At 41.4% G+C, this 23,728-nt stretch overlaps 3 protein-coding genes and 1 long non-coding RNA gene across 10 annotated transcripts in view; 3 read left to right on the forward strand and 1 right to left on the reverse strand.

Moving 5' to 3' along the window:
• The window catches only part of ddb2 (damage-specific DNA binding protein 2), a 118,104-nt gene extending 104,296 nt beyond the window's left edge, over positions 1-13,808 (forward strand). The window contains exons 11-13 of the mRNA XM_065002873.1: positions 13,257-13,362; positions 13,505-13,591; positions 13,727-13,808. Coding sequence (XP_064858945.1) covers positions 13,257-13,362; positions 13,505-13,577 — 179 coding nt within the window. The 3' untranslated portion in view covers positions 13,578-13,591; positions 13,727-13,808. The remainder of the gene's footprint in view (positions 1-13,256; positions 13,363-13,504; positions 13,592-13,726) is intronic.
• On the reverse strand, positions 13,694-18,672 carry LOC135561400 (uncharacterized). The gene is made up of 2 exons (XR_010459400.1): positions 16,445-18,672; positions 13,694-14,918 (listed from the first exon to the last, which is right to left on the reverse strand). It is a non-coding gene; the product is annotated as an uncharacterized LOC135561400 (long non-coding RNA).
• Positions 14,708-19,938, forward strand: LOC135561381 (protein TsetseEP-like). Its single transcript, XM_065002881.1, has 3 exons — positions 14,708-14,790; positions 15,631-15,992; positions 18,940-19,938. The coding sequence occupies exons 1-3, from the start codon at positions 14,781-14,783 to the stop codon at positions 19,069-19,071; spliced, it is 504 nt and encodes a 167-aa protein (XP_064858953.1). The 5' UTR covers positions 14,708-14,780; the 3' UTR covers positions 19,072-19,938.
• An 815-nt stretch (positions 19,939-20,753) lies between these two features.
• The window catches only part of LOC135561370 (tripartite motif-containing protein 16-like), a 38,692-nt gene continuing 35,717 nt past the window's right edge, over positions 20,754-23,728 (forward strand). The window contains exons 1-2 of one of the 7 annotated variants that reach the window (XM_065002861.1): positions 20,754-21,548; positions 21,984-22,079. In XM_065002861.1, coding sequence (XP_064858933.1) covers positions 20,967-21,548; positions 21,984-22,079 — 678 coding nt within the window. In that variant the 5' untranslated portion in view covers positions 20,754-20,966. The remainder of the gene's footprint in view (positions 21,549-21,983; positions 22,080-23,728) is intronic. The other 6 variants (XM_065002862.1, XM_065002863.1, XM_065002864.1 and 3 more) reach the window with 6 other exon arrangements.

The raw sequence follows: 23,728 nt of genomic DNA on the forward strand, positions 1-23,728 counted from the left end.
CAGTATAGAACACCATCTAGAAGACATATCATTACATACAGTATAGAACACCATCTAGAATACATATCATTACATACAGTATAGAACACCATCTAGAAGACAGAGACATATCATTACATACAGTATAGAACACCATCTAGAAGACATATCATTACATACAGTATAGAACACCATATCATTACACATACAGTATAGAACACCATCTAGAAGACAGAGACATATCATTACATATCAGTTACATCTAGAAGACATATCATTACATATATAGAACACCATCTAGAAGAGACATATCATTACATACAGTATAGAACACCATCTAGAACAGAGACATATCATTACATACAGTATAGAACACCATCTAGAAGACATATCATTACATACAGTATAGAACACCATCTAGACAGAGACATCATTACATACAGTATAGAACACCATCTAGAAGACACATCATTACATACAGTATAGAACACCATCTAGAAGACATATCATTACATACAGTATAGAACACCATCTAGTAGACAGAGACATATCATTACATACAGTATAGAACACCATCTAGAAGACATATCATTACATACAGTATAGAACACCATCTAGAAGACATATCATTATAGAACACCATCTAGAAGACAGAGACATATCATTACATACAGTATAGAACACCATCTAGAAGACAGAGACATATCATTACATACAGTATAGAACACCATCTAGAAGACACATATCATTACATACAGTATAGAACACCATCTAGAAGACATATCATTACATACAGTATAGAACACCATCTAGAGACAGACATATCATTACATACAGTATAGAACACCATCTAGAACAGAGACATATCATTACATACAGTATAGAACACCATCTAGAACACATATCATTACATACAGTCACCATCTAGAAGACAGAGACATATCATTACATACAGTATAGAACACCATCTAGAAGACATATCATTACATACAGTATAGAACACCATCTAGAAGACAGTATAGAAGACATATCCATCTAGAACACCATCTAGACAGAGACATATCATTACATACAGTATAGAACACCATCTAGTAGACAGAGACATATCATTACATACAGACATATAGTAACACCATCTAGAAGACATATCATTACATACAGTATAGAACACCATCTAGAAGACATATCATTACATACAGTATAGAACACCATCTAGAAGACAGAGACATATCATTACATACAGTATAGAACACCATCTAGAAGACATATCATTACATACAGTATAGAACACCATCTAGAGACAGACATATCATTACATACAGTATAGAACACCATCTAGAAGACAGATATCATTACATACAGTATAGAACACCATCTAGAAGACATATCATTACATACAGTATAGAACACCATCTAGAAGACAGAGACATATCATTACATACAGTATAGAACACCATCTAGAAGACATATCATTACATACAGTATAGAACACCATCTAGAAGACATATCATTACATACAGTATAGAACACCATCTAGAAGACATATCATTACATACAGTATAGAACACCATCTAGAAGACAGATCATATCATACATATAGAACACCATCTACATACATACAGTATAGAACACCATCTAGAAGACATATCATTACATACAGTATAGAACACCATCTAGTAGACAGAGACATATCATTACATACAGTATAGAACACCATCTAGTATAGAACACCATCTAGAGACATATCATTACATACAGTATAGAACACCATCTAGAACAGACATATCATTACATACAGTATAGAACACCATCTAGAATAGACATATCATTACATACAGTATAGAACACCATCTAGTAGACAGAGACATATCATTACATACAGTATAGAACACCATCTAGAAGACATATCATTACATACAGTATAGAACACCATCTAGAAGACATATCATTACATACAGTATAGAACTAGAATACCATCTAGTAGAACACCAGAGACATATCATTACATACAGTATAGAACACCATCTAGAAGACATAGAACACCATCTAGAAGACATATCATTACATACAGTATAGAACACCATCTAGAAGAAGACATATCATTACATACAGTATAGAACACCATCTAGAAGACATATCATTACATACAGTATAGAACACCATCTAGAAGACATATCATTACATACAGTATAGAACACCATCTAGAAGACAGAGACATATCATTACATACAGTATAGAACACCATCTAGAAGACAGAGACATATCATTACATACAGTATAGAACACCATCTAGAAGACATATCATTACATACAGTATAGAACACCATCTAGAAGATACAGTATAGAACACCATCTACATACATTACATACAGTATAGAACACCATCTAGAAGACAGAGACATATCATTACATACAGTATAGAACATCATTACTAGAATCTAGAAGACATATCATTACATACAGTATAGAACACCATCTAGAAGACATATCATTACATACAGTATAGAACACCATCTAGAATACATATCTAGTATAGAACACCATCTAGAGACATATCATTACATACAGTATAGAACACCATCTAGAAGACATATCATTACATACAGTATAGAACACCATCTAGAAGACATATCATTACATACAGTATAGAACACCATCTAGAAGACATATCATTACATACAGTATAGAACACCATCTAGAAGACATATCATTACATACAGTATAGAACACCATCTAGAAGACATATCATTACATACAGTATAGAACACCATCTAGAAGACATATCATTACATACAGTATAGAACACCATCTAGAAGACATATCATTACATACAGTATAGAACACCATCTAGAAGACATATCATTACATACAGTATAGAACACCATCTAGAAGACATATCATTACATACAGTATAGAACACCATCTAGAAGACATATCATTACATACAGTATAGAACACCATCTAGAAGACATATCATTACATACAGTATAGAACACCATCTAGAATACATATCATTACATACAGTATAGAACACCATCTAGAAGACATATCATTACATACAGTATAGAACACCATCTAGAAGACATATCATTACATACAGTATAGAACACCATCTAGAAGACATATCATTACATACAGTATAGAACACCATCTAGAAGACATATCATTACATACAGTATAGAACACCATCTAGAAGACATATCATTACATACAGTATAGAACACCATCTAGAAGACAGAGACATATCATTACATACAGTATAGAACACCATCTAGAAGACATATCATTACATACAGTATAGAACACCATCTAGAAGACATATCATTACATACAGTATAGAACATCTATCATTACATACAGTATAGAACACCATCTAGAAGACATATCATTACATACAGATAGAACAGAAGACATATCATTACATACAGTATAGAACACCATCTAGAAGACATATCATTACATACAGTATAGAACACCATCTAGTACATATCATTACATACAGATAGAACACCATATCATTACATACAGTATAGAACACCATCTAGTAGACAGAGACATATCATTACATACAGTATAGAACACCATCTAGAAGACAGAGACATATCATTACATACAGTATAGAACACCATCTAGAAGACATATCATTACATACAGTATAGAACACCATCTAGAAGACAGAGACATATCATTACATACAGTATAGAACACCATCTAGAAGACAGAGACACCATCTAGAAGACATATACATACAGTATAGAACACCATCTAGAAGACATATCATTACATACAGTATAGAACACCATCTAGAACACCATCTAGAAGACATATATCATTACATACAGTATAGAACACCATCTAGAAGACATATCATTACATACAGTATAGAACACCATCTAGAAGACATATCATTACATACAGTATAGAACACCATCTAGAGACATATCATTACATACAGTATAGAACACCATCTAGAAGACAGAGACATATCATTACATACAGTATAGAACACCATCTAGAAGACATATCATTACATACAGTATAGAACACCATCTAGAAGACATATCATTACATACAGTATAGAACACCATCTAGAAGACAGAGACATATCATTACATACAGTATAGAACACCATCTAGAAGACAGACATATCATTACATACAGTATAGAACACCATCTAGAAGACATATCATTACATACAGTATAGAACACCATCTAGAAGACATATCATTACATACAGTATAGAACACCATCTAGAAGACATATCATTACATACAGTATAGAACACCATCTAGAAGACATATATCATTACATACAGTATAGAACACCATCTAGAACATATCATTACAGAGACATATCATTACATACAGTATAGAACACCATCTAGAAGACAGAGACATATCATTACATACAGTATAGAACACCATCTAGAAGACAGAGACATATCATTACATACAGTATAGAACACCATCTAGAAGACATATCATTACATACAGTATAGAACACCATCTATATCATTACATACAGTATAGAACACCATCTAGAAGACAGAGACATATCATTACATACAGTATAGAACACCATCTAGAAGACAGAGACATATCATTACATACAGTATAGAACACCATCTAGAAGACAGAGACATATCATTACATACAGTATAGAACACCATCTAGAAGACATATCATTACATACAGTAGAACATATCATTCATTACATACAGTATAGAACACCATCTAGAAGACAGAGACATATCATTACATACAGTATAGAACACCATCTAGAAGACATATCATTACATACAGTATAGAACACCATCTAGAAGACAGACATATCATTACATACAGTATAGAACACCATCTAGAAGACATATACATACAGTATAGAACACCATCTAGAAGACAGAGACATATCATTACATACAGTATAGAACACCATCTAGAAGACATATCATTACATACAGTATAGAACACCATCTAGAAGACAGAGACACCATCATTACATACAGTATAGAACACCATCTAGAAGACATATCATTACATACAGTATAGAACACCATCTAGAAGACAGAGACATATCATTACACCATCTAGACATATATTACATACAGTATAGAACACCATCTAGAAGACAGAGACATATCATTACATACAGTATAGAACACCATCTAGAAGACATATCATTACATACAGTATAGAACACCATCTAGAAGACAGAGACATATCATTACATACAGTATAGAACACCATCTAGAAGACATATCATTACATACAGTATAGAACACCATCTAGAAGACATATCATATACACCATACAGTATAGAACACCATCTAGAAGACAGAGACATATCATTACATACAGTATAGAACACCATCTAGAAGACATATCATTACATACAGTATAGAACACCATCTAGAAGACATATCATTACATACAGTATAGAACACCATCTAGAAGACATATCATTACATACAGTATAGAACACCATCTAGAAGACACCATCTAGAAGACATATCATTACATACAGTATAGAACACCATCTAGAAGACAGAGACATATCATTACATACAGTATAGAACACCATCTAGAAGACAGAGACATATCATTACATACAGTATAGAACACCATCTAGAAGACAGAGACATATCATTACATACAGTATAGAACACCATCTAGAAGACATATCATTACATACAGTATAGAACACCATCTAGAAGACATATCATTACATACAGTATAGAACACCATCTAGAAGACAGAGACATATCATTACATACAGTATAGAACACCATCTAGAAGACATATCATTACATACAGTATAAAACACCATCTAGAAGACAGAGACATATATTACATACAGTATAGAACACCATCTAGAAGACAGAGACATATATTACATACAGTATAGAACACCATCTAGAAGACATATCATTACATACAGTATAGAACACCATCTAGAAGACAGAGACATATATTACATTCATACTTTATTAAAAAAGTGCATTTTGATCTTGAACTTGATTGTGTATCTATTCTTCACCTTAAACTGATGAATAGTTAGTCTGGTCCCTTAAACTGATGAATAGTTGGCCTGTTACCTTAAACTGATGAATAGTTAGCCTGGTCCCTTAATCTGATGAATAGTTAGCCTGGTCCCTTAAACTGATGAATAGTTAGCCTGTTACCTTAATCTGATGAATAGTTAGCCTGGTCCCTTAAACTGATGAATAGTTAGCCTGGTCCCTTAAACTGATGAATAGCTAGCCTGGTCCCTTAAACTGATGAATAGTTAGACTGGTCCCATAAACTGATGAATAGTTAGCCTGGTACCTTCAACTGATGAATAGTTAGCCTGGATCCGTAAACTGATGAATAGTTAGCCTGGTCCCTTAAACTGGTCCCTTAAACTGATGAATAGTTAGCCTGGTCCTTTAAACTGATGAATAGTTAGCCTGGTCCCTTAATCTGATGAATAGTTAGCCTGGTACCTTAAACTGATGAATAGTTAGCCTGGTACCTTAAACTGATGAATAGTTAGCCTGGTCCTTTAAACTGATGAATAGTTAGCCTGGTCCCTTAAACTGATGAATAGTTAGCCTGGTCCCTTAAACTGATGAATAGTTAGCCTGGTCCTTTAAACTGATGAATAGTTAGCCTGGTCCCTTAAACTGATGAATAGTTAGCCTGGTCCCTTAAACTGATGAATAGTTAGCCTGGTCCCTTAAACTGATGAATAGTTAGCCTGGTCCCTTAAACTGATGAATAGTTAGCCTGGTACATTTACATTTACATTTAAGTCATTTAGCAGACGCTATATGGTACCTTAAACTGATGAATAGTTAGCCTGGTACCTTAAACTGATGAATAGTTAGCCTGGTACCTTAAACTGATGAATAGTTAGCCTGGTCCCGTAAACTGATGAATAGTTAGACTGGTCCCTTAAACTGATGAATAGTTAGCCTGGTACCTTCAACTGATGAATAGTTAGCCTGGTCCTTTAAATTGATGAATAGTTAGCCTGGTCCCTGTTGAAGGAATTCTAAATTCCTCTGTTTTATTTCCCAATCAGAATTAAAAACTCTGTCAATGCATTTAAGGGTTTGTAAGACCCTATATATTTTATAAGAATGGACAGAGCCCCGGTCTTAAAAGTCAGGTAACAGTGTTTAATTCAAGAGAGTACTGGGTACATACACATTTTGCCACAGGTTATAAACTGAAAATGACGTCAGCGTTTTCTAAATGTTCTATCTCTTCTTGACACTGGTAGAGAGGCCCTATAGTTCTCGAGCCTTCCCTCCTCGCCTGAAGCCAAGGTCAGTCAGTGTAGATAAGCATTCTAGACAGTCTGGAGATGGTTCATTCATTTGTACCAAGGCATTGTTCTAAACTCCTGACTATATTATATACAATTGGGAATGGGAGCAAGAGAGAAAATTCATACATGTACAGTACATAATAGCATTTGGACTAGTCAGTCCTGATTGAAATGTAATTAGTCATCATTGATAAACGGTAGTGTAGTAAACAGGGAGTATGGTAGTGTAGTAAACAGGGTGAGTACGGTAGTGTAGTAAACAGGGTGAGTACGGTAGTGTAGTAAACAGGGTGAGTACGGTAGTGTAGTAAACAGGGTGAGTACGGTAGTGTATTAGACAGGGAGTACGGTAGTGTAGTAAACAGGGTGAGTACGGTAGTGTATTAGACAGGGAGTACGGTAGTGTATTAGACAGGGAGTACGGTAGTGTAGTAAACAGGGTGAGTACGGTAGTGTATTAGACAGGGAGTACGGTAGTGTAGTAAACAGAGAGTACAGTAGTGTAGTAAACAGGGAGTACAGTAGTGTATTAAACAGAGTGAGTACGGTAGTGTAGTAAACGGGGAGTACGGTAGTGTAGTAAACAGAGTGAGTACGGTAGTGTAGTAAACAGACTGAGTATGGTAGTGTAGTAAACAGAGTGAGTACGGTAGTGTAGTAAACAGAGTGAGTACGGTAGTGTATTAAACAGGGAGTACGGTCGTGTAGTAAACAGAGTGAGTACGGTAGTGTAGTAAACAGAGTGAGTACGGTAGTTTATTAAACAGGGAGTACAGTAGTGTAGTAAACAGGGAGTACAGTAGTGTAGTAAACAGGGTGAGTACAGTAGTGTAGTAAACAGGGTGAGTACTGTAGTGTAGTAAACAGAGTGAGTACTGTAGTGTAGTAAACAGTGAGTAGCTTCAGTACCATCTCATCCCACCAACTCTGTCAGTCCACCAGGCCACTGCAGTAACAGCCATATCTTCACGTCACGTAGCTTCAGTACCATCTCATCCCACCAACCCTGTCAGTCCACCAGGCCACTGCAGTAACAGCCACATCTTCACGTCACGTAGCTTCAGTACCATCTCATCCCACCAACTCTGTCAGTCCACCAGGCCACTGCAGTAACAGCCACATCTTCACGTCGCGTAGCTTCAGTACCATCTGAATGTGTTGTAAGTCCTGTACAGCACTTGGTATTCATCACTGTTTTTTGATCATAGGAGAGAGAGCACACCAGGCAGCAAAGAGCACTTTGATGTGATTGGCTGGTCAGCAGGAGGTATTATCTGGATAAACAGAAGGGATGATGGATCTGACAGAGAAGGTTATATTGTAAATAAAAAAGGTGAAATGTACAGAATGACTTGATTGATCAGTTAATAACACACCAAACTGTTGTTTTAATACATGGAAGAATTTGATTAGTCAAGGTACAATACCCAACAACATTTATGAATTTGATTGGTCAAGGTACAATACCCAACAACATTTATGAATTTGATTGGTCAAGGTACAATACCCAACAACATTTATGAATTTGATTGGTCAAGGTACAATACCCAACAACATTTATGAATTTGATTGGTCAAGGTACAATACCCAACAACATTTATGGAATGACTAGACTAGTCAAAGTATATGGAGTAACTTGAGCAGTAAATGCTTGATATTGACTTGGACTTTCCGCATGAGACAGTCATTAGTGTTTTATCAGTCCTGCCTCTAGTGACACATTGGCCCCTTGTCAGTGGCACTAGGAGTGAAGGGTCCGACAGGCATACTGCAAATTATAATCTAATAACCAAAAACTACTGTAATCTCATAATGTAATAACTTAAGTAATAATGTAATTTCCCCCTATTTTAATACAGTATACATTTTTTCTAATTTAATAAGCATTTGCCCCAATTTCAAGTGCAGAATGTTTTAAGGCCCAGGTTGTCACGCCCTGACCTTAGAGAGCCTTTTTATGTCTCATTTTGGTTTGGTCAGGGTGTGATTTGGATGGGCATTCTATGTTCTTTTTTCTAGGTTTGGGTATGTCTATGTTTTGGCCTGGAATGGTTCTCAATCAGGGACAGCTGTCCATCTTTGTCTCTGATTGGGAATCATACTTAGGCAGCCTTTTTCCCTTGTGTCATTGTGGGAAGTTGACTTTTGTTAGTGGGACTTTGCCCTGTAAGCTTCATGATTGGTTTTTAGTTTATTTACTCAAATAAAAAGGAAAATGTATGCTCACCACGCTGCACCTTTGTCTTCCTTTAACGACGGCCGTGACACAGGTAAATGTGATTTTGCTGCATTTTGATATATATTTTCACACTATGATGTTGGAATAATACTGTAAAATTGCAAAAATGATAATGCCCCTTTAGTGTAACAGCTGTCTGACATTTCAGCCTGTTTTGGTTGGATGGAGTTTTGACCTGCAAAATGTGTTAACATACCAGTAAGAAAGAGAGTCCCAGGTGAACACCAGATACCGAATGAATGCATTTCACACATTTAATTGATAGACAGTGTCCTTCATCCCCGCCTGTTGGGCACGGTTTTCTCCGGTACACAGCAGTAGGGAGGCAGGGGTGACACCATGTGCTTGCTTACTAGCAAGCTAACAAAAATATTAGCTAACTAGCAAGCTAACAAAAAGTTTAGCTAACTAGCAAGCTAGCTGGTTAGCTAGAACATGATGTTACTCCAGCCTCCCACCTGCTGTGTCATCGGGAAGCGGGAGCAACCAATACAGTGTCCTCTGCCCCCGCCTGTCAGGCATTGTTTTCCCACAGTTCTGTTAATGACACCGAATGGCAGATGGTCGCGAAGGACACTGTACAAAAATAGAAATGACTCCCATAATACTTTTATTACCCTTTTGACCGACATTCAAAAGTCTCACAAGCAAAAGTCGTACTTTCCTGTATAAGCAAGCAGAGCAGAAACCAGCTACTCTTGAGTTGACTGATGTAGCTGGCAAGGTAACTGATTGACTCAACAGAAGAGAAAAAAACTACACAAGTGTTTATTCCCACTGTTGAGCTAGTAGTGAAACTGACGTTTAACGTTAGCTAATGTTTCATCCCTTCTCGAATGAGGTGAATAAACTAGCTAGCTAGTAGCTACCACAGCCAGTTCAGGTCTAGCATCCAACCTTAGCCTCTAGCCTTCTGTCAGATGGGGCAGCAAGTAACCTAGAGCGTTGGGACAGTAAACGAAAGGTCTCTGGATCTAATCCTCGAACAAATGATGTGAAAAGTCTGCCAATGTGCCCTTGAACAAGACACTTAACCCGAGCTCTGCATAAGAGTGTCTGCTGATGATGTAAATAGTGCTGTGACAATAGCAGCATCATATTGCGATCTAACAACTGTTGTGTGTTTGGAAATGTTTTGTAGCCTTTAATTTCAACAGAAGTAAATGAACTTGGCTGGCTTTCCGCAGTTGGTGTACTATTAGAGCCAGAGCTAGCCAAAAAAGTTGGCTAAAGCTGCTATTTTTGTCTCAATCACACTAGATCTGAATCGGGCCTGGAGCCACGAGGGGGCTAAAGGGGGATTAGCCCACTCATTTCAAACTTCATTTTTTTGTTTTATGTCCCCGTATAAAAATATCAAAAAAGTGTCAATGAGTAACAGGTTGGCGCCAAAAAGTTCTTATTCCCTCCTGATTCCGTGAATCTTCCAAACGGGTTTTCAAAGAATGTTGGGGAAGTTTTTTGCAACTACCCAGGAGAGAACTCACCCACTGTCTATATAATAGACTGAGCTGTGTTACTCCTTAAGTAACAATGAGATGACAACTGTGACCTTCCGGCTCTATTCCATCTTATGTATCAATATTTTAAATTGTGTTTTACATTGGATATAAGTAGAGACTCAGAGATAGAAAATGGTTTGTCATACACTACAGTTGAGGAACAATGGGAAAGTAATTCTGCTGTGAATGTTGATAAACTTGTAACCCCACTTTTGAGGTAATGGGCCTTGAATGTTTTGGTACACCAACTGGAGAGCTCTTCTTTTGTCTACCCCTATTCAGTATCGACCCCACCCATCTCTTTAAGGATTCACATGTGAGGCCATGTGCTAAACAGAGTGAGTACTGTAGTGTGCTAAACAGAGTGAGTACTGTAGTGTAGTAAACAGAGTGAGTACTGTAGTGTAGTAAACAGAGTGAGTACTGTAGTGTAGTAAACAGAGTGAGTACTGTAGTGTAGTAAACAGAGTGAGTACTGTAGTGTAGTAAACAGAGTGAGTACTGTAGTGTAGTAAACAGGGTGAGTACTGTAGTGTAGTAAACAGGGTGAGTACTGTAGTGTAGTAAACAGGGTGAGTACAGTAGTGTAGTAAACAGGGTGAGTACAGTAGTGTAGTAAACAGGGTGAGTACAGTAGTGTAGTAAACAGGGTGAGTACAGTAGTGTACTAAACAGGGTGAGTACGGTAGTGTACTAAACAGGGTGAGTACGGTAGTGTACTAAACAGAGTGAGTACGGTAGTGTACTAAACAGAGTGAGTACGGTAGTGTAGTAAACAGAGTGAGTACGGTAGTGTAGTAAACAGAGTGAGTACGGTAGTGTAGTAAACAGAGTGAGTACGGTAGTGTAGTAAACAGAGTGAGTACTGTAGTGTAGTAACCAGAGTGAGTACAGTAGTGTAGTAAACAATAAAAGACTACATTTATCCACATGTCTGTAGACAGTGACATCATGAACATTAACTTGTAGTCTGACATCAATCTTGCAGTTGTCGTTTTGAAAAATATGTCTATGTCCTGGGAAATGTTCTTGTTACTTACAACCTCATGCTAATCACTTTTGCCTACGTTAGCTCAACCTCATGCTAATCACTTTTGCCTACGTTAGCTCAACCTCATGCTAATCACATTTGCCTACGTTAGCTCAACCTCATGCTAATCACATTAGCCTACTTTAGCTCAACCTCATGCTAATCACATTTGCCTGTGTTAGCTCAACCTCATGCTAGTCACATTAGCCTACGTTAGCTCAACCTCATGCTAATCACATTAGCCTACGTTAGCTCAACCTCATGCTAATCACATTAGCCTACGTTAGCTCAACCGTCTCACAGGGGGAGACCGATCCCGTAGAGGATAATGCCCTTTTAGTGTAACACCAGATCCCAAATCAGTGGATTTCACAACTTGAATCTGTTTACACATTTAATTGTTTTTAATACTTCATTTGTGGAGGTGAAGAATCTTTTCAACTAATTTTGAGCATTTTTTATGAAAGTTAAACTATACCTCTTCAGTTATGTTAACCTATATTATAATTGTACTACATTTACATTTAAGTCATTTAGCAGACGCTCTTATCCAGAGCGACTTACAAGTCTGTTTATCATCATGAACCCCTGTTGTCTGTCTAGAAACGGTGCTGTTACAGATACTGCTTGTGTTTATCATCATGAACCTCCTCTGTCGTCTGTCTAGAAACGGTGCTGTTACAGATACTGCTTGTGTTTATCATCATGAACCTCCTCTGTCGTCTGTCTAGAAACGGTGCTGTTACAGATACTGCTTGTGTTTATCATCATGAACCTCCTCTGTCGTCTGTCTAGAAACGGTGCTGTTACAGATACTGCTTGTGTTTATCATCATGAACCTCCTCTGTTGTCTGTCTAGAAACGGTGCTGTTACAGATACTGCTTGTGTTTATCATCATGTGATGGAAGATTAGAACCTTTTCTTGATGTTTAATGTGAAAACAAGGTTCATTTCATTCTAATTGTGAAGATGAATCAAAACATTTAGGCATTAAAGTCAATACATCGAAGCAAGGTGTTAGGTTGTAAACAGATGACCTCAAACGAATGCAGAGAAAAGCTCAAACAGAGTTCATTCACCCCACTGAATGCTGCATTTATATGCCATAGCTTGCACATAACCAAACAATAATTGATACGTCAAGACAAAGGTAGGGGTGTAACTTCTCAGAAATGTCCTTCTGTTTCCCAGAACTGCCTGTCGGTCTGTTGTTGAGCGGCTGGTATCACCCCTCCCCCATTATCCCCCATGTTGCTCCACCTCCTTGTGGGAGGAGCCAGGCAGAGCCACAGATCAGGTAAGTACAGATTCTTCTCCAGTGATGTCAACGTGATATTACCTATGTTACACTGAACACATATCCTAGATCTAGAGGAAGTTGATTTACAAACAGCAGAATGTTCTGTAGGTGTTCTGATTGGGGTGATTGTGTGTTCCAGCTTCCACTGCCAACAAGGAACACAACTTCTTAACCCATTACATTGGTGTCAACCATACTTTTATTCAGTCTAATCCAGAGAACCCAGGTATACCTGTTGTAAATTATGTTTTTTATTAACAAACTGTGTCTAAAGTTTCCAGACATATATTTTAGAGTTTAACAGTTGGTAATAAATCAGTATTTCTGATGTTTTGTTTGTTCATCCTGTTTTGACCTCCAGACTCCTCCATCTCATCCCACCAACCCTGTCAGTCCACCAGGCCACTGCAGTAACAGCCATATCTTCACGTCGCGTAGCTTCAGTACCATCTCATCCCACCAACCCTGTCAGTCCACCAGGCCACTGCAGTAACAGCCACATCTTCACGTCGCGTAGCTTCAGTACCATCTCATCCCACCAACCCTGTCAGTCCACCAGGCCACTGCAGTAACAGCCACATCTTCACGTCACGTAGCTTCAGTACCATCTCATCCCACCAACCCTGTCAGTCCACCAGGCCACTGCAGTAACAGCCATATCTTCACGTCACGTAGCTTCAGTACCATCTCATCCCACCAACTCTGTCAGTCCACCAGGCCACTGCAGTAACAGCCACATCTTCACGTCGCGTAGCTTCAGTACCATCTCATCCCACCAACCCTGTCAGTCCACCAGGCCACTGCAGTAACAGCCACATCTTCACGTCACGTAGCTTCAGTACCATCTCATCCCACCAACCCTGTCAGACCACCAGGCCACTGCAGTAACAGCCACATCTTCACGTCGCGTAGCTTCAGTACCATCTCATCCCACCAACCCTGTCAGTCCACCAGGCCACTGCAGTAACAGCCATATCTTCACGTCACGTAGCTTCAGTACCATCTCATCCCACCAACCCTGTCAGTCCACCAGGCCACTGCAGTAACAGCCATATCTTCACGTCACGTAGCTTCAGTACCATCTCATCCCACCAACCCTGTCAGTCCACCAGGCCACTGCAGTAACAGCCATATCTTCACATCTCAAAGCTTCAGTACCATCTCAATGTGTTGTAAGTCCTGTACAGCACTTGATTTTCATCACTATTCAGACAATGTTACAGCTGTTAACATGTAATGACATTTCCAACCAAACCAACCCCCTCTGATTCTTCTCTTTCAAGAAGTACCATCCAGGATCCTGTGGCAACGTCAATATGAAACAGCATTGACCCTATGATCACCACCAACCAGGGCTCCACAGCGGTGTCCTTCGATGCCCAGGATTTGTTCAAGATCAACTAAAGGAGATTTGGATGGATCCCAGTGAGCAAAATTGGCCTTTTTCTTTTTGTATATTTGTTTTTCCAGGTTTTGATCATAGGGATGGCCTCTCTCTCACCAGGCAGCAAAGAGCACTTTGATGTGATTGGCTGGTCAGCAGGAGGTATTACCTGGATAAACAGAAGGGATGATGGATCTGACAGAGAAGGTTATATTGTAAATAAAAAAAGGTGAAATGTACAGAATGACTTGATTGATCAGTTAATAACACACCAAACTGTTGTTTTAATACATGGAAGAATTTGATTGGTCAATCCCCAACAACATTTATGAATTTGATTGGTCAAGGTACAATACCCAACAACATTTATGGAATGACTAGACTAGTCAAAGTATATGGAGTAACTTGAGCAGTAAATGCATGATATTGACTTGGACTTTCAGCATGAGACAGTCATTAGTGTTGTCTCAGTCCTGCCTCTAGTGACACATTGGTCCCTTGTCAGTGGCACTAGGAGTGAAGGGCCCGACAGGCATACTGCAAATTATAATGTAATAACCAAAAATTACTGTAATCTCAATGTAATAACTTAAGTAATAATGTAATTTCCCCACATTGTAATACAGTATACATTTTTTCTAATTAATTAAGCACTTGCCCCAATTTCAAGTGCAGAATGTTTTAATGCCCAGGTTGTCACACCCTGACCTTAGAGCCTTTTTATGTCTCATTTTGGTTTGGTCAGGGTGTGATTTTTGTTAGTCACACTTTGCCCTGTAAGCTTCACGGTTGGTTTTTCGTTTGTTGTTTTGTTGGTGGCATTTACTAAAAAAAGGAAAATGTATGCTCACCATGCTGCACCTTTGTCTTCCTTTAACGAGACGGTCCCCAGTCCGGAGCCTCCGGAGACTGTCCGGAGCCTCCGGAGACGGTCCCCTGTCCGGAGCCTCCGGAGACGGTCCCCAGTCCGGAGCCTCCGGAGACGGTCCCCAGTCCGGAGCCTCCGGAGACGGTCCCCAGTCCGGAGCCTCCGGAGACGGTCCCCAGTCCGGAGCCTCCGGAGACGGTCCCCAGTCCGGAGCCTCCGGAGACGGTCCCCAGTCCGGAGCCTCCGGAGACGGTCCCCAGTCCGGAGCCTCCGGAGACTGTCCCCAGTCCGGAGCCTCCGGAGACGGTCCCCAGTCCGGAGCCCGCAACGAGGGTCCCCAGTCCGGGGTCCGCGGCGAGGGTCCCCGCACCAGAGGTGACACCAAAGGGGGCCGAGTCAGAGGTGGAGCGAGGTCTAAGACCCGCACCAGAGCTGCCTCCGCGGATAGATGCCCACCCAGACCCTCCCCTATAGGTTCAGGTTTTGCGGCCGGAGACCGACCCATGGGGGTACTGTCCGCCCTGACTTTAGAGCCTTTTTATGTCTCATTTTGGTTTGGTCAGGGTGTGATTTGGATGGGCATTCTATGTTCTTTTTTCTAGGTTTGAGTATTTCTATGTTTTGGCCTGGAATGGTTCTCAATCAGGGACAGCTGTCCATCTTTGTCTCTGATTGGGAATCATACTTAGGCAGCCTTTTTCCCTTGTGCCATTGTGGGAAGTTGACTTTTGTTAGTGGGACTTTGCCCTGTAAGCTTCATGATTGGTTTTTAGTTTGTTGTTTTGTTGGCGACATTTACTCAAATAAAAAGGAAAATGTATGCTCACCACGCTGCACCTTTGTCTTCGTTTAACGACGGCCGTGACACAGGTAAATGTCGCCAACATTGACCATGTTGTCCTCTGTTCTTATTTCCCCCAGTGGTCTGTTGTTGTATTTACCATGTTGTCCTCTGTTCTTATTTCCCCCAGTGGTCTGTTGTTGTTGTTGTATTGACCATGTTGTCCTCTGTTCTTATTTCCCCCCAGTGGTCTGTTGTTGTTGTTGTTGTTGTATTGATCATGTTGTCCTCTGTTCTTATTTCCCCCAGTGGTCTGTTGTTGTTGTTGTATTGACCATGTTGTCCTCTGTTCTTATTTCCCCCAGTGGTCTGTTGTTGTTGTTGTTGTATTGACCATGTTGTCCTCTGTTCTTATTTCCCCCAGTGGTCTGTTGTTGTTGTTGTTGTATTGACCATGTTGTCCTCTGTTCTTATTTCCCCCAGTGGTCTGTTGTTGTATTTACCATGTTGTCCTCTGTTCTTATTTCCCCCAGTGGTCTGTTGTTGTTGTTGTATTGACCATGTTGTCCTCTGTTCTTATTTCCCCCAGTGGTCTGTTGTTGTTGTTGTTGTATTGATCATGTTGTCCTCTGTTCTTATTTCCCCCAGTGGTCTGTTGTTGTTGTATTGACCATGTTGTCCTCTGTTCTTATTTCCCCCCAGTGGTCTGTTGTTGTTGTTGTTGTATTGACCATGTTGTCCTCTGTTCTTATTTCCCCCAGTGGTCTGTTGTTGTGGTCTGTTGTTGTATTGACCATGTTGTCCTCTGTTGTTATTTCCCCCAGTGGTCTGTAGTGGTCTGTTGTTGTTGTATTGACCATGTTGTCCTCTGTTCTTATTTCCCCCAGTGGTCTGTTGTTGTTGTTGTAATGACCATGTTGTCCTCTGTTCTTATTTCCCACAGTGGTCTGTTGTTGTTGTTGTAATGACCATGTTGTCCTCTGTTCTTATTTCCCCCAGTGGTCTGTTGTTGTTGTTATGACCATGTTGTCCTCTGTTCTTATTTCCCCCAGTGGTCTGTTGTTGTTGTATTGACCATGTTGTCCTCTGTTCTTATTTCCCCCAGTGGTCTGTTGTTGTTGTTGTATTGACCATGTTGTCCTCTGTTCTTATTTCCCCCAGTGGTCTGTTGTTGTTGTATTGACCATGTTGTCCTCTGTTGTTATTCCCCCCAGTGGTCTGTTGTTGTTGTTGTATTGACCATGTTGTCCTCTGTTCTTATTTCCCCCAGTGGTCTGTAGTGGTCTGTTGTTGTTGTATTGACCATGTTGTCCTCTGTTCTTATTTCCCCCAGTGGTCTGTTGTTGTTGTATTGACCATGTTGTCCTCTGTTCTTATTTCCCCCAGTGGTCTGTTGTTGTTGTTGTGTTGACCATGTTGTCCTCTGTTCTTATTTCTTAGTTAGTCAGATAAAGGGGGAGTGTGTCTAGTTTCTGAATAATCTATAGTGTGTCTTCCACTGTTCTGTTCTCTCCACAACATGCTCTTCCACATTCTCACACACATTCCTCACTGCTGCAGACCTTAGCCTGAGTCCCAGTCTATTTGTGTCATAATGCCAACTCCTTGTCACTCATGGTGATGCAAAATGATTGGCTTGACAATGACAGTAATAGAGTTGGCGAGGACACAAATCTATGACCAGGCAACAGACACCTAGGATAATTTCTGTAGTCAACTCACACTGCACCACAAACACACACACTAACCCACTACCTGTATGTCTCCTCTGTCTAGGATCAGTAACCCACACTAACCCACTACCTGTATGTCCCCTCTGTCTAGGATCAGTAACCCACACTAACCCACTACCTGTAGACCTCCTCTGTCTAGGATCAGTAACCCACACTAACCCACTACCTGTATGTCTCCTCTGTCTAGGATCAGTAACCCACACTAACCCACTACCTGTATGTCCCCTCTGTCTAGGATCAGTAACCCACACTAACCCACTACCTGTATGTATCCTCTGTCTAGGATCAGTAACCCACACTAACCCACTACCTGTAGGTCTCCTCTGTCTAGGATCAGTAACCCACTACCTGTATGTCTCCTCTGTCTAGGATCAGTAACCCACTACCTGTATGGCTCCTCTGTCTAGGATCAGTAACCCACTACCTGTCTCCTCTGTCTAGGATCCGTAACCCACACTAACCCACTACCTGTCTCCTCTGTCTAGGATCCGTAACCCACACTAACCCACTACCTGTAGGTCTCCTCTGTCTAGGATCAGTAACCCACACTAACCCACTACCTGTCTCCTCTGTCTAGGATCAGTAAGCCACTACCTGTCTCCTCTGTCTAGGATCAGTAACCCACACTAACCCACTACCTGTAGGTCTCCTCTGTCAATCTGTTTTCTACTCAGAGAATGATGCATAGTTATTGTATTGTAAGTTTCCACTGAAACAAACAGTCTTTGTGTAACTCAGGAATGCAGCCAAGTGCTGTTTGGGTGTGACCACTGTAAGTGACATGTCCTGTTTTTTGGTATCTGCAAAGGACCCAGCTGGGTGGAGACCTGCCAGAGAACAGAAACTAACTGGAGCAGCAGCACCTAAAGGCCTGCAGGGATGTCCTTGTGCCAATGCGCACGAGCGACTCCTGTGGCAGGCCGGGCGCAGTGCACGCTGACACGGTCGCCGGGTGTACAGTGCACGCTGACACGGTCGCCGGGTGTACAGTGCACGCTGACACGGTCGCCGGGTGTACAGTGCACGCTGACACGGTCGCCGGGTGTACAGTGCACGCTGACACGGTCGCCGGGTGTACAGTGCACGCTGACACGGTCGCCGGGTGTACAGTGCACGCTGACACGGTCGCCGGGTGTACAGTGCACGCTGACACGGTCGCCGGGTGTACAGTGCACGCTGACACGGTCGCCGGGTGTACAGTGTTTACTCCGACACATTGGTGCGGCTGTCTTCCGGGTTAAGTGGGCATTGTGTCAAGAAGCAGTGCGGCTTGGTTGGGTTGCATTTCGGGAGGACGCAAGGCTCTCGACCTTTGCCTCTCCCGAGTCCTGCTCAGCTCTGTCTACCCCCCACACACTGTCATACTTCCTTATTAAAGAAACCACACCCCCAGTCCAGTAGGAAGCCACTCCCCCTCCACATACAGAGAACACAGTCCAGTAGGAAGCCACTCCCCCTCTACATACAGAGAACACAGTCCAGTAGGAAGCCACTCCCCCTCTACATACAGAGAACCCAGTCCAGTAGGAAGCCACTCCCCCTCTACATACAGAGAACACAGTCCAGTAGGAAGCCACTCCCCCTCCACATACAGAGAACACAGTCCAGTAGGAAGCCACTCCCCCTCGACATACAGAGAACACAGTCCAGGAGGAAGCCACTCCCCCTCTACATACAGAGAACACAGTCCAGGAGGAAGCCACTCCCCCTCTACATACAGAGAACCCAGTCCAGTAGGAAGCCACTCCCCCTCTACATACAGAGAACCTAGTCCATGAGGAAGCCACTCCCCCTCTACATACAGAGAACCCAGTCCAGGAGGAAGCCACTCCCCTCTACATACAGAGAACCCAGTCCAGTAGGAAGCCACTCCCCCTCTACATACAGAGAACCCAGTCCAGGAGGAAGCCACTCCCCCTCTACGTACAGAGAACCCAGTCCAGTAGGAAGCCACTCCCCCTCTACATACAGAGAACCCAGTCCAGGAGGAAGCCACTCCCCCTCTACATACAGAGAACCCAGTCCAGGAGGAAGCCACTCCCCCTCTACATACAGAGAACCCAGTCCAGGAGGAAGCCACTCCCCCTCTACATACAGAGAACCCAGTCCAGGAGGAAGCCACTCCCCCTCTACATACAGAGAACCCAGTCCAGGAGGAAGCCACTCCCCCTCTACATACAGAGAACCCAGTCCAGGAGGAAGCCACTCCCCCTCTACATACAGAGAACCCAGTCCAGTAGGAAGCCACTCCCCCTCTACATACAGAGAACCCAGTCCAGTAGGAAGCCACTCCCCCTCTACATACAGAGAACCCAGTCAGGTAGGAAGCCACTCCCCCTCTACATACAGAGAACCCAGTCCGGTAGGAAGCCACTCCCCCTCTACATACAGAGAACCCAGTCCAGTAGGAAGCCACTCCCCTCTACATACAGAGAACCCAGTCAGGTAGGAAGCCACTCCCCTCTACATACAGAGAACCCAGTCCAGTAGGAAGCAACTCCCCCTCTACATACAGAGAACCCAGTCCAGTAGGAAGCCACTCCCCCTCTACATACAGAGAACCCAGTCCAGTAGGAAGCCACTCCCCCTCTACATACAGAGAACCCAGTCCAGTAGGAAGCCACTCCCCCTCTACATACAGAGAACCCAGTCCAGAAGGAAGCCACTCCCCCTCTACATACAGAGAACCCAGTCCAGAAGGAAGCCACTCCCCCTCTACATACAGAGAACCCAGTCCAGGAGGAAGCCACTCCCCCTCCTCTGGTGTAGAGTTCCATAAAACAGAAAGTCATCTTTCATACTGCCATTGCTTAACCTACGGGAGAGAGCACCAAGATGGCAGAGAATCAGGAACTGTTCTGTTGCTCCATCTGTCTGGATCTACTGAAGGATCCGGTGACTACTGCCTGTGGACACAGTTACTGTATGGGCTGTATTAAAGAAAGCTGGGATCAGGATGATCTGAAAGGTTTCTACAGCTGTCCACAGTGCAGACAGACCTTTATCCCAAGGCCTGTTCTGAACAGGAGCACTGTGCTGGCTGAGATGGTAGAGAAACTGAGGAAGACAGGACTCCAGGCTGCTCCCCCTCCTGCTCTGTGCTATGCTGGACCTGGAGATGTGGCGTGTGATTTCTGCACTGGGACCAGAAAGCAGAAAGCCCTCATGTCCTGTCTGGTGTGTCTGGCCTCTTACTGTGAGACTCACCTCCAACCTCACTATGAATTTCCTGCTTTGAAGAAGCACAAGCTGGTCAAAGCCACCGCACAACTACAGGATAAGATCTGCTCTCATCATGACAAACTGCTGGAGGTTTACTGTCGTACCGATCAGCAGTGTATCTGTTATCTGTGTACAATGGATGAACATAAAGGCCATGATACAGTGTCAACTGCAGCAGAGAGGACTGAGAAACAGGTAAGACCAGAACAACTTGTTGTTGACTGTCTGATAAACAAAGAATTAAAGATACAGTAGGAACTAAATCTGTTTGAATATAAGATCATAATAGTATATACAAAACGAAAATGGATCCACAAATATGAAAACAAAGCTTGAGTATATAGATATGTTAACCCAGATTCTTCAAATGTATCACCATTTTCTAAAGTCAAACACTGTTATCATTCTGAATGGCCTTTTATGAGTCCAAAGTTCAGTCTCAACCCCTTGATACATGTAGGCCTACCATAAAAACTATAATCATTCACATAGCAACATAATATAATATTGTAAAGGGACTTCCTCAGGATTGTAGACCTTCCTCTCTATGGGTCCTATGTCACATTACTATACTATTGATCTACTGGACTAATAAAGCTTGATAGCTCATTGAAGAGTGATTCTCCACAGAGACAGCTGGGGATGAGTCAGCAGAAGGTCCAGCAGAGATTCCAGGAGAGAGAGAAGGAGCTGAAGGAGCTCCAACAGGCTGTGGAGTCTTTCAAGGTGAGTATTGTTGACCAGAGGAGACACACCATTTCACTTCTCTCCTCCAGTCAGAGAGAGAGAGAGGGGCCCCTATTTATTCCTACTGACCCCACTGTTGGGAACAGGCTGTCTGGACCCCTTCAGAGAATAGACTGGTTCATGTAACTGACTGGGCTGCCTCATCACATAACCATGAGTAACCATGACTGACTCATGTCCCCTATACATTAACATGGAGCTTTCTCTCTCTCAATTGAATTCAAAGGTCTTTATTGGCATGGGAAACATATCTTTACTATGCCAAAGCAAGTGAAGTAGATAATAAACAATCATGAATGAACAGTAAACATTAAACAACATTTATTTTCAAAAGAATAGAGACATTTCAAATGTTATAATTCAAGTGCAAACAGAGTCGTGCCCCAGACTGAGTTCTGGAGGTGAAATGGAAATGAATGAGGGAGAGTTCAGTGAGGTAGAAGGTGTGGAGAAGAGTTCAGAACCAGAGAAGTATTTGGTCATATGAGATTTGAGTTCAGAAGAGTTCCAGGGTGTGTTGAGTGGTGGTGTCCCGTCCTCCCAGGTCGTTGTCATGGTGCAGGAGCAGATAGGGTCAAAGTAGTGGAATGGGGCAGTGGGTTTTTAATGTGTAACATGAGCTGAATACAACAGGTGTTTTTACCTTACAGTGAAATGCTGAATACAACAGGTGTTTTTACCTCACAGTGAAATGCTGAATACAACAGGTGTTTTTACCTCACAGTGAAATGCTGAATACAACAGGTGTTTTTACCTTACAGTGAAATGCTGAATACAACAGGTGTTTTTACCTCACAGTGAAATGCTGAATACAACAGGTGTTTTTACCTCAGTGAAATGCTGAATACAACAGGTGTTTTTACTTCACAGTGAAATGCTGAATACAACAGGTGTTTTTACCTCACAGTGAAATGCTGAATACAACAGGTGTTTTTACCTCACAGTGAAATGCTGAATACAACAGGTGTTTTTACCTTACAGTGAAATGCTGAATACAACAGGTGTTTTTACCTCACAGTGAAATGCTGAATACAACAGGTGTTTTTACCTCACAGTGAAATGCTGAATACAACAGGTGTTTTTACCTCAGTGAAATGCTGAATACAACAGGTGTTTTTACCTCACAGTGAAATGCTGAATACAACAGGTGTTTTTACCTCACAGTGAAATGCTGAATACAACAGGTGTTTTTACCTCACAGTGAAATGTTTACTTACAAGATCCTAACCAACAAAAAAATATATATGGATAAGAATAAGAATTAAAAGTAACAAGTAATTAAAGAGCAGCAGTAACAATAGTGAGACTAAAAACAGACTATATACAGGTGGGAACCGGTACAGAGTCAATGAACAGGCAGTTAACCCACTGTTCCTAGGCCGTCATTGAAAATAAGAATTTGTTCTTAACTGACTTGCCTAGTAAAATAAAGGTAAACATTTTTTTTTTTAAATGCACGGGGTCATCGGTTAGTTGAGATAATATCAAGACTTGTATGTGTTGTGATATTGTTGTCAGGATGTTGAAGAGAGGGAAAGATTGAAGTGTCATTGGGGTTGGGAGAGTTTGGAAGGGATTTGGGGGAGGGTCTATTAGAAGTTAGTAGGACTCTTTTATTTTCTCAGAAG

This window comes from Oncorhynchus nerka, linkage group LG17 (assembly GCF_034236695.1).
Source record: "Oncorhynchus nerka isolate Pitt River linkage group LG17, Oner_Uvic_2.0, whole genome shotgun sequence".
NCBI lineage: Eukaryota > Metazoa > Chordata > Actinopteri > Salmoniformes > Salmonidae > Oncorhynchus > Oncorhynchus nerka.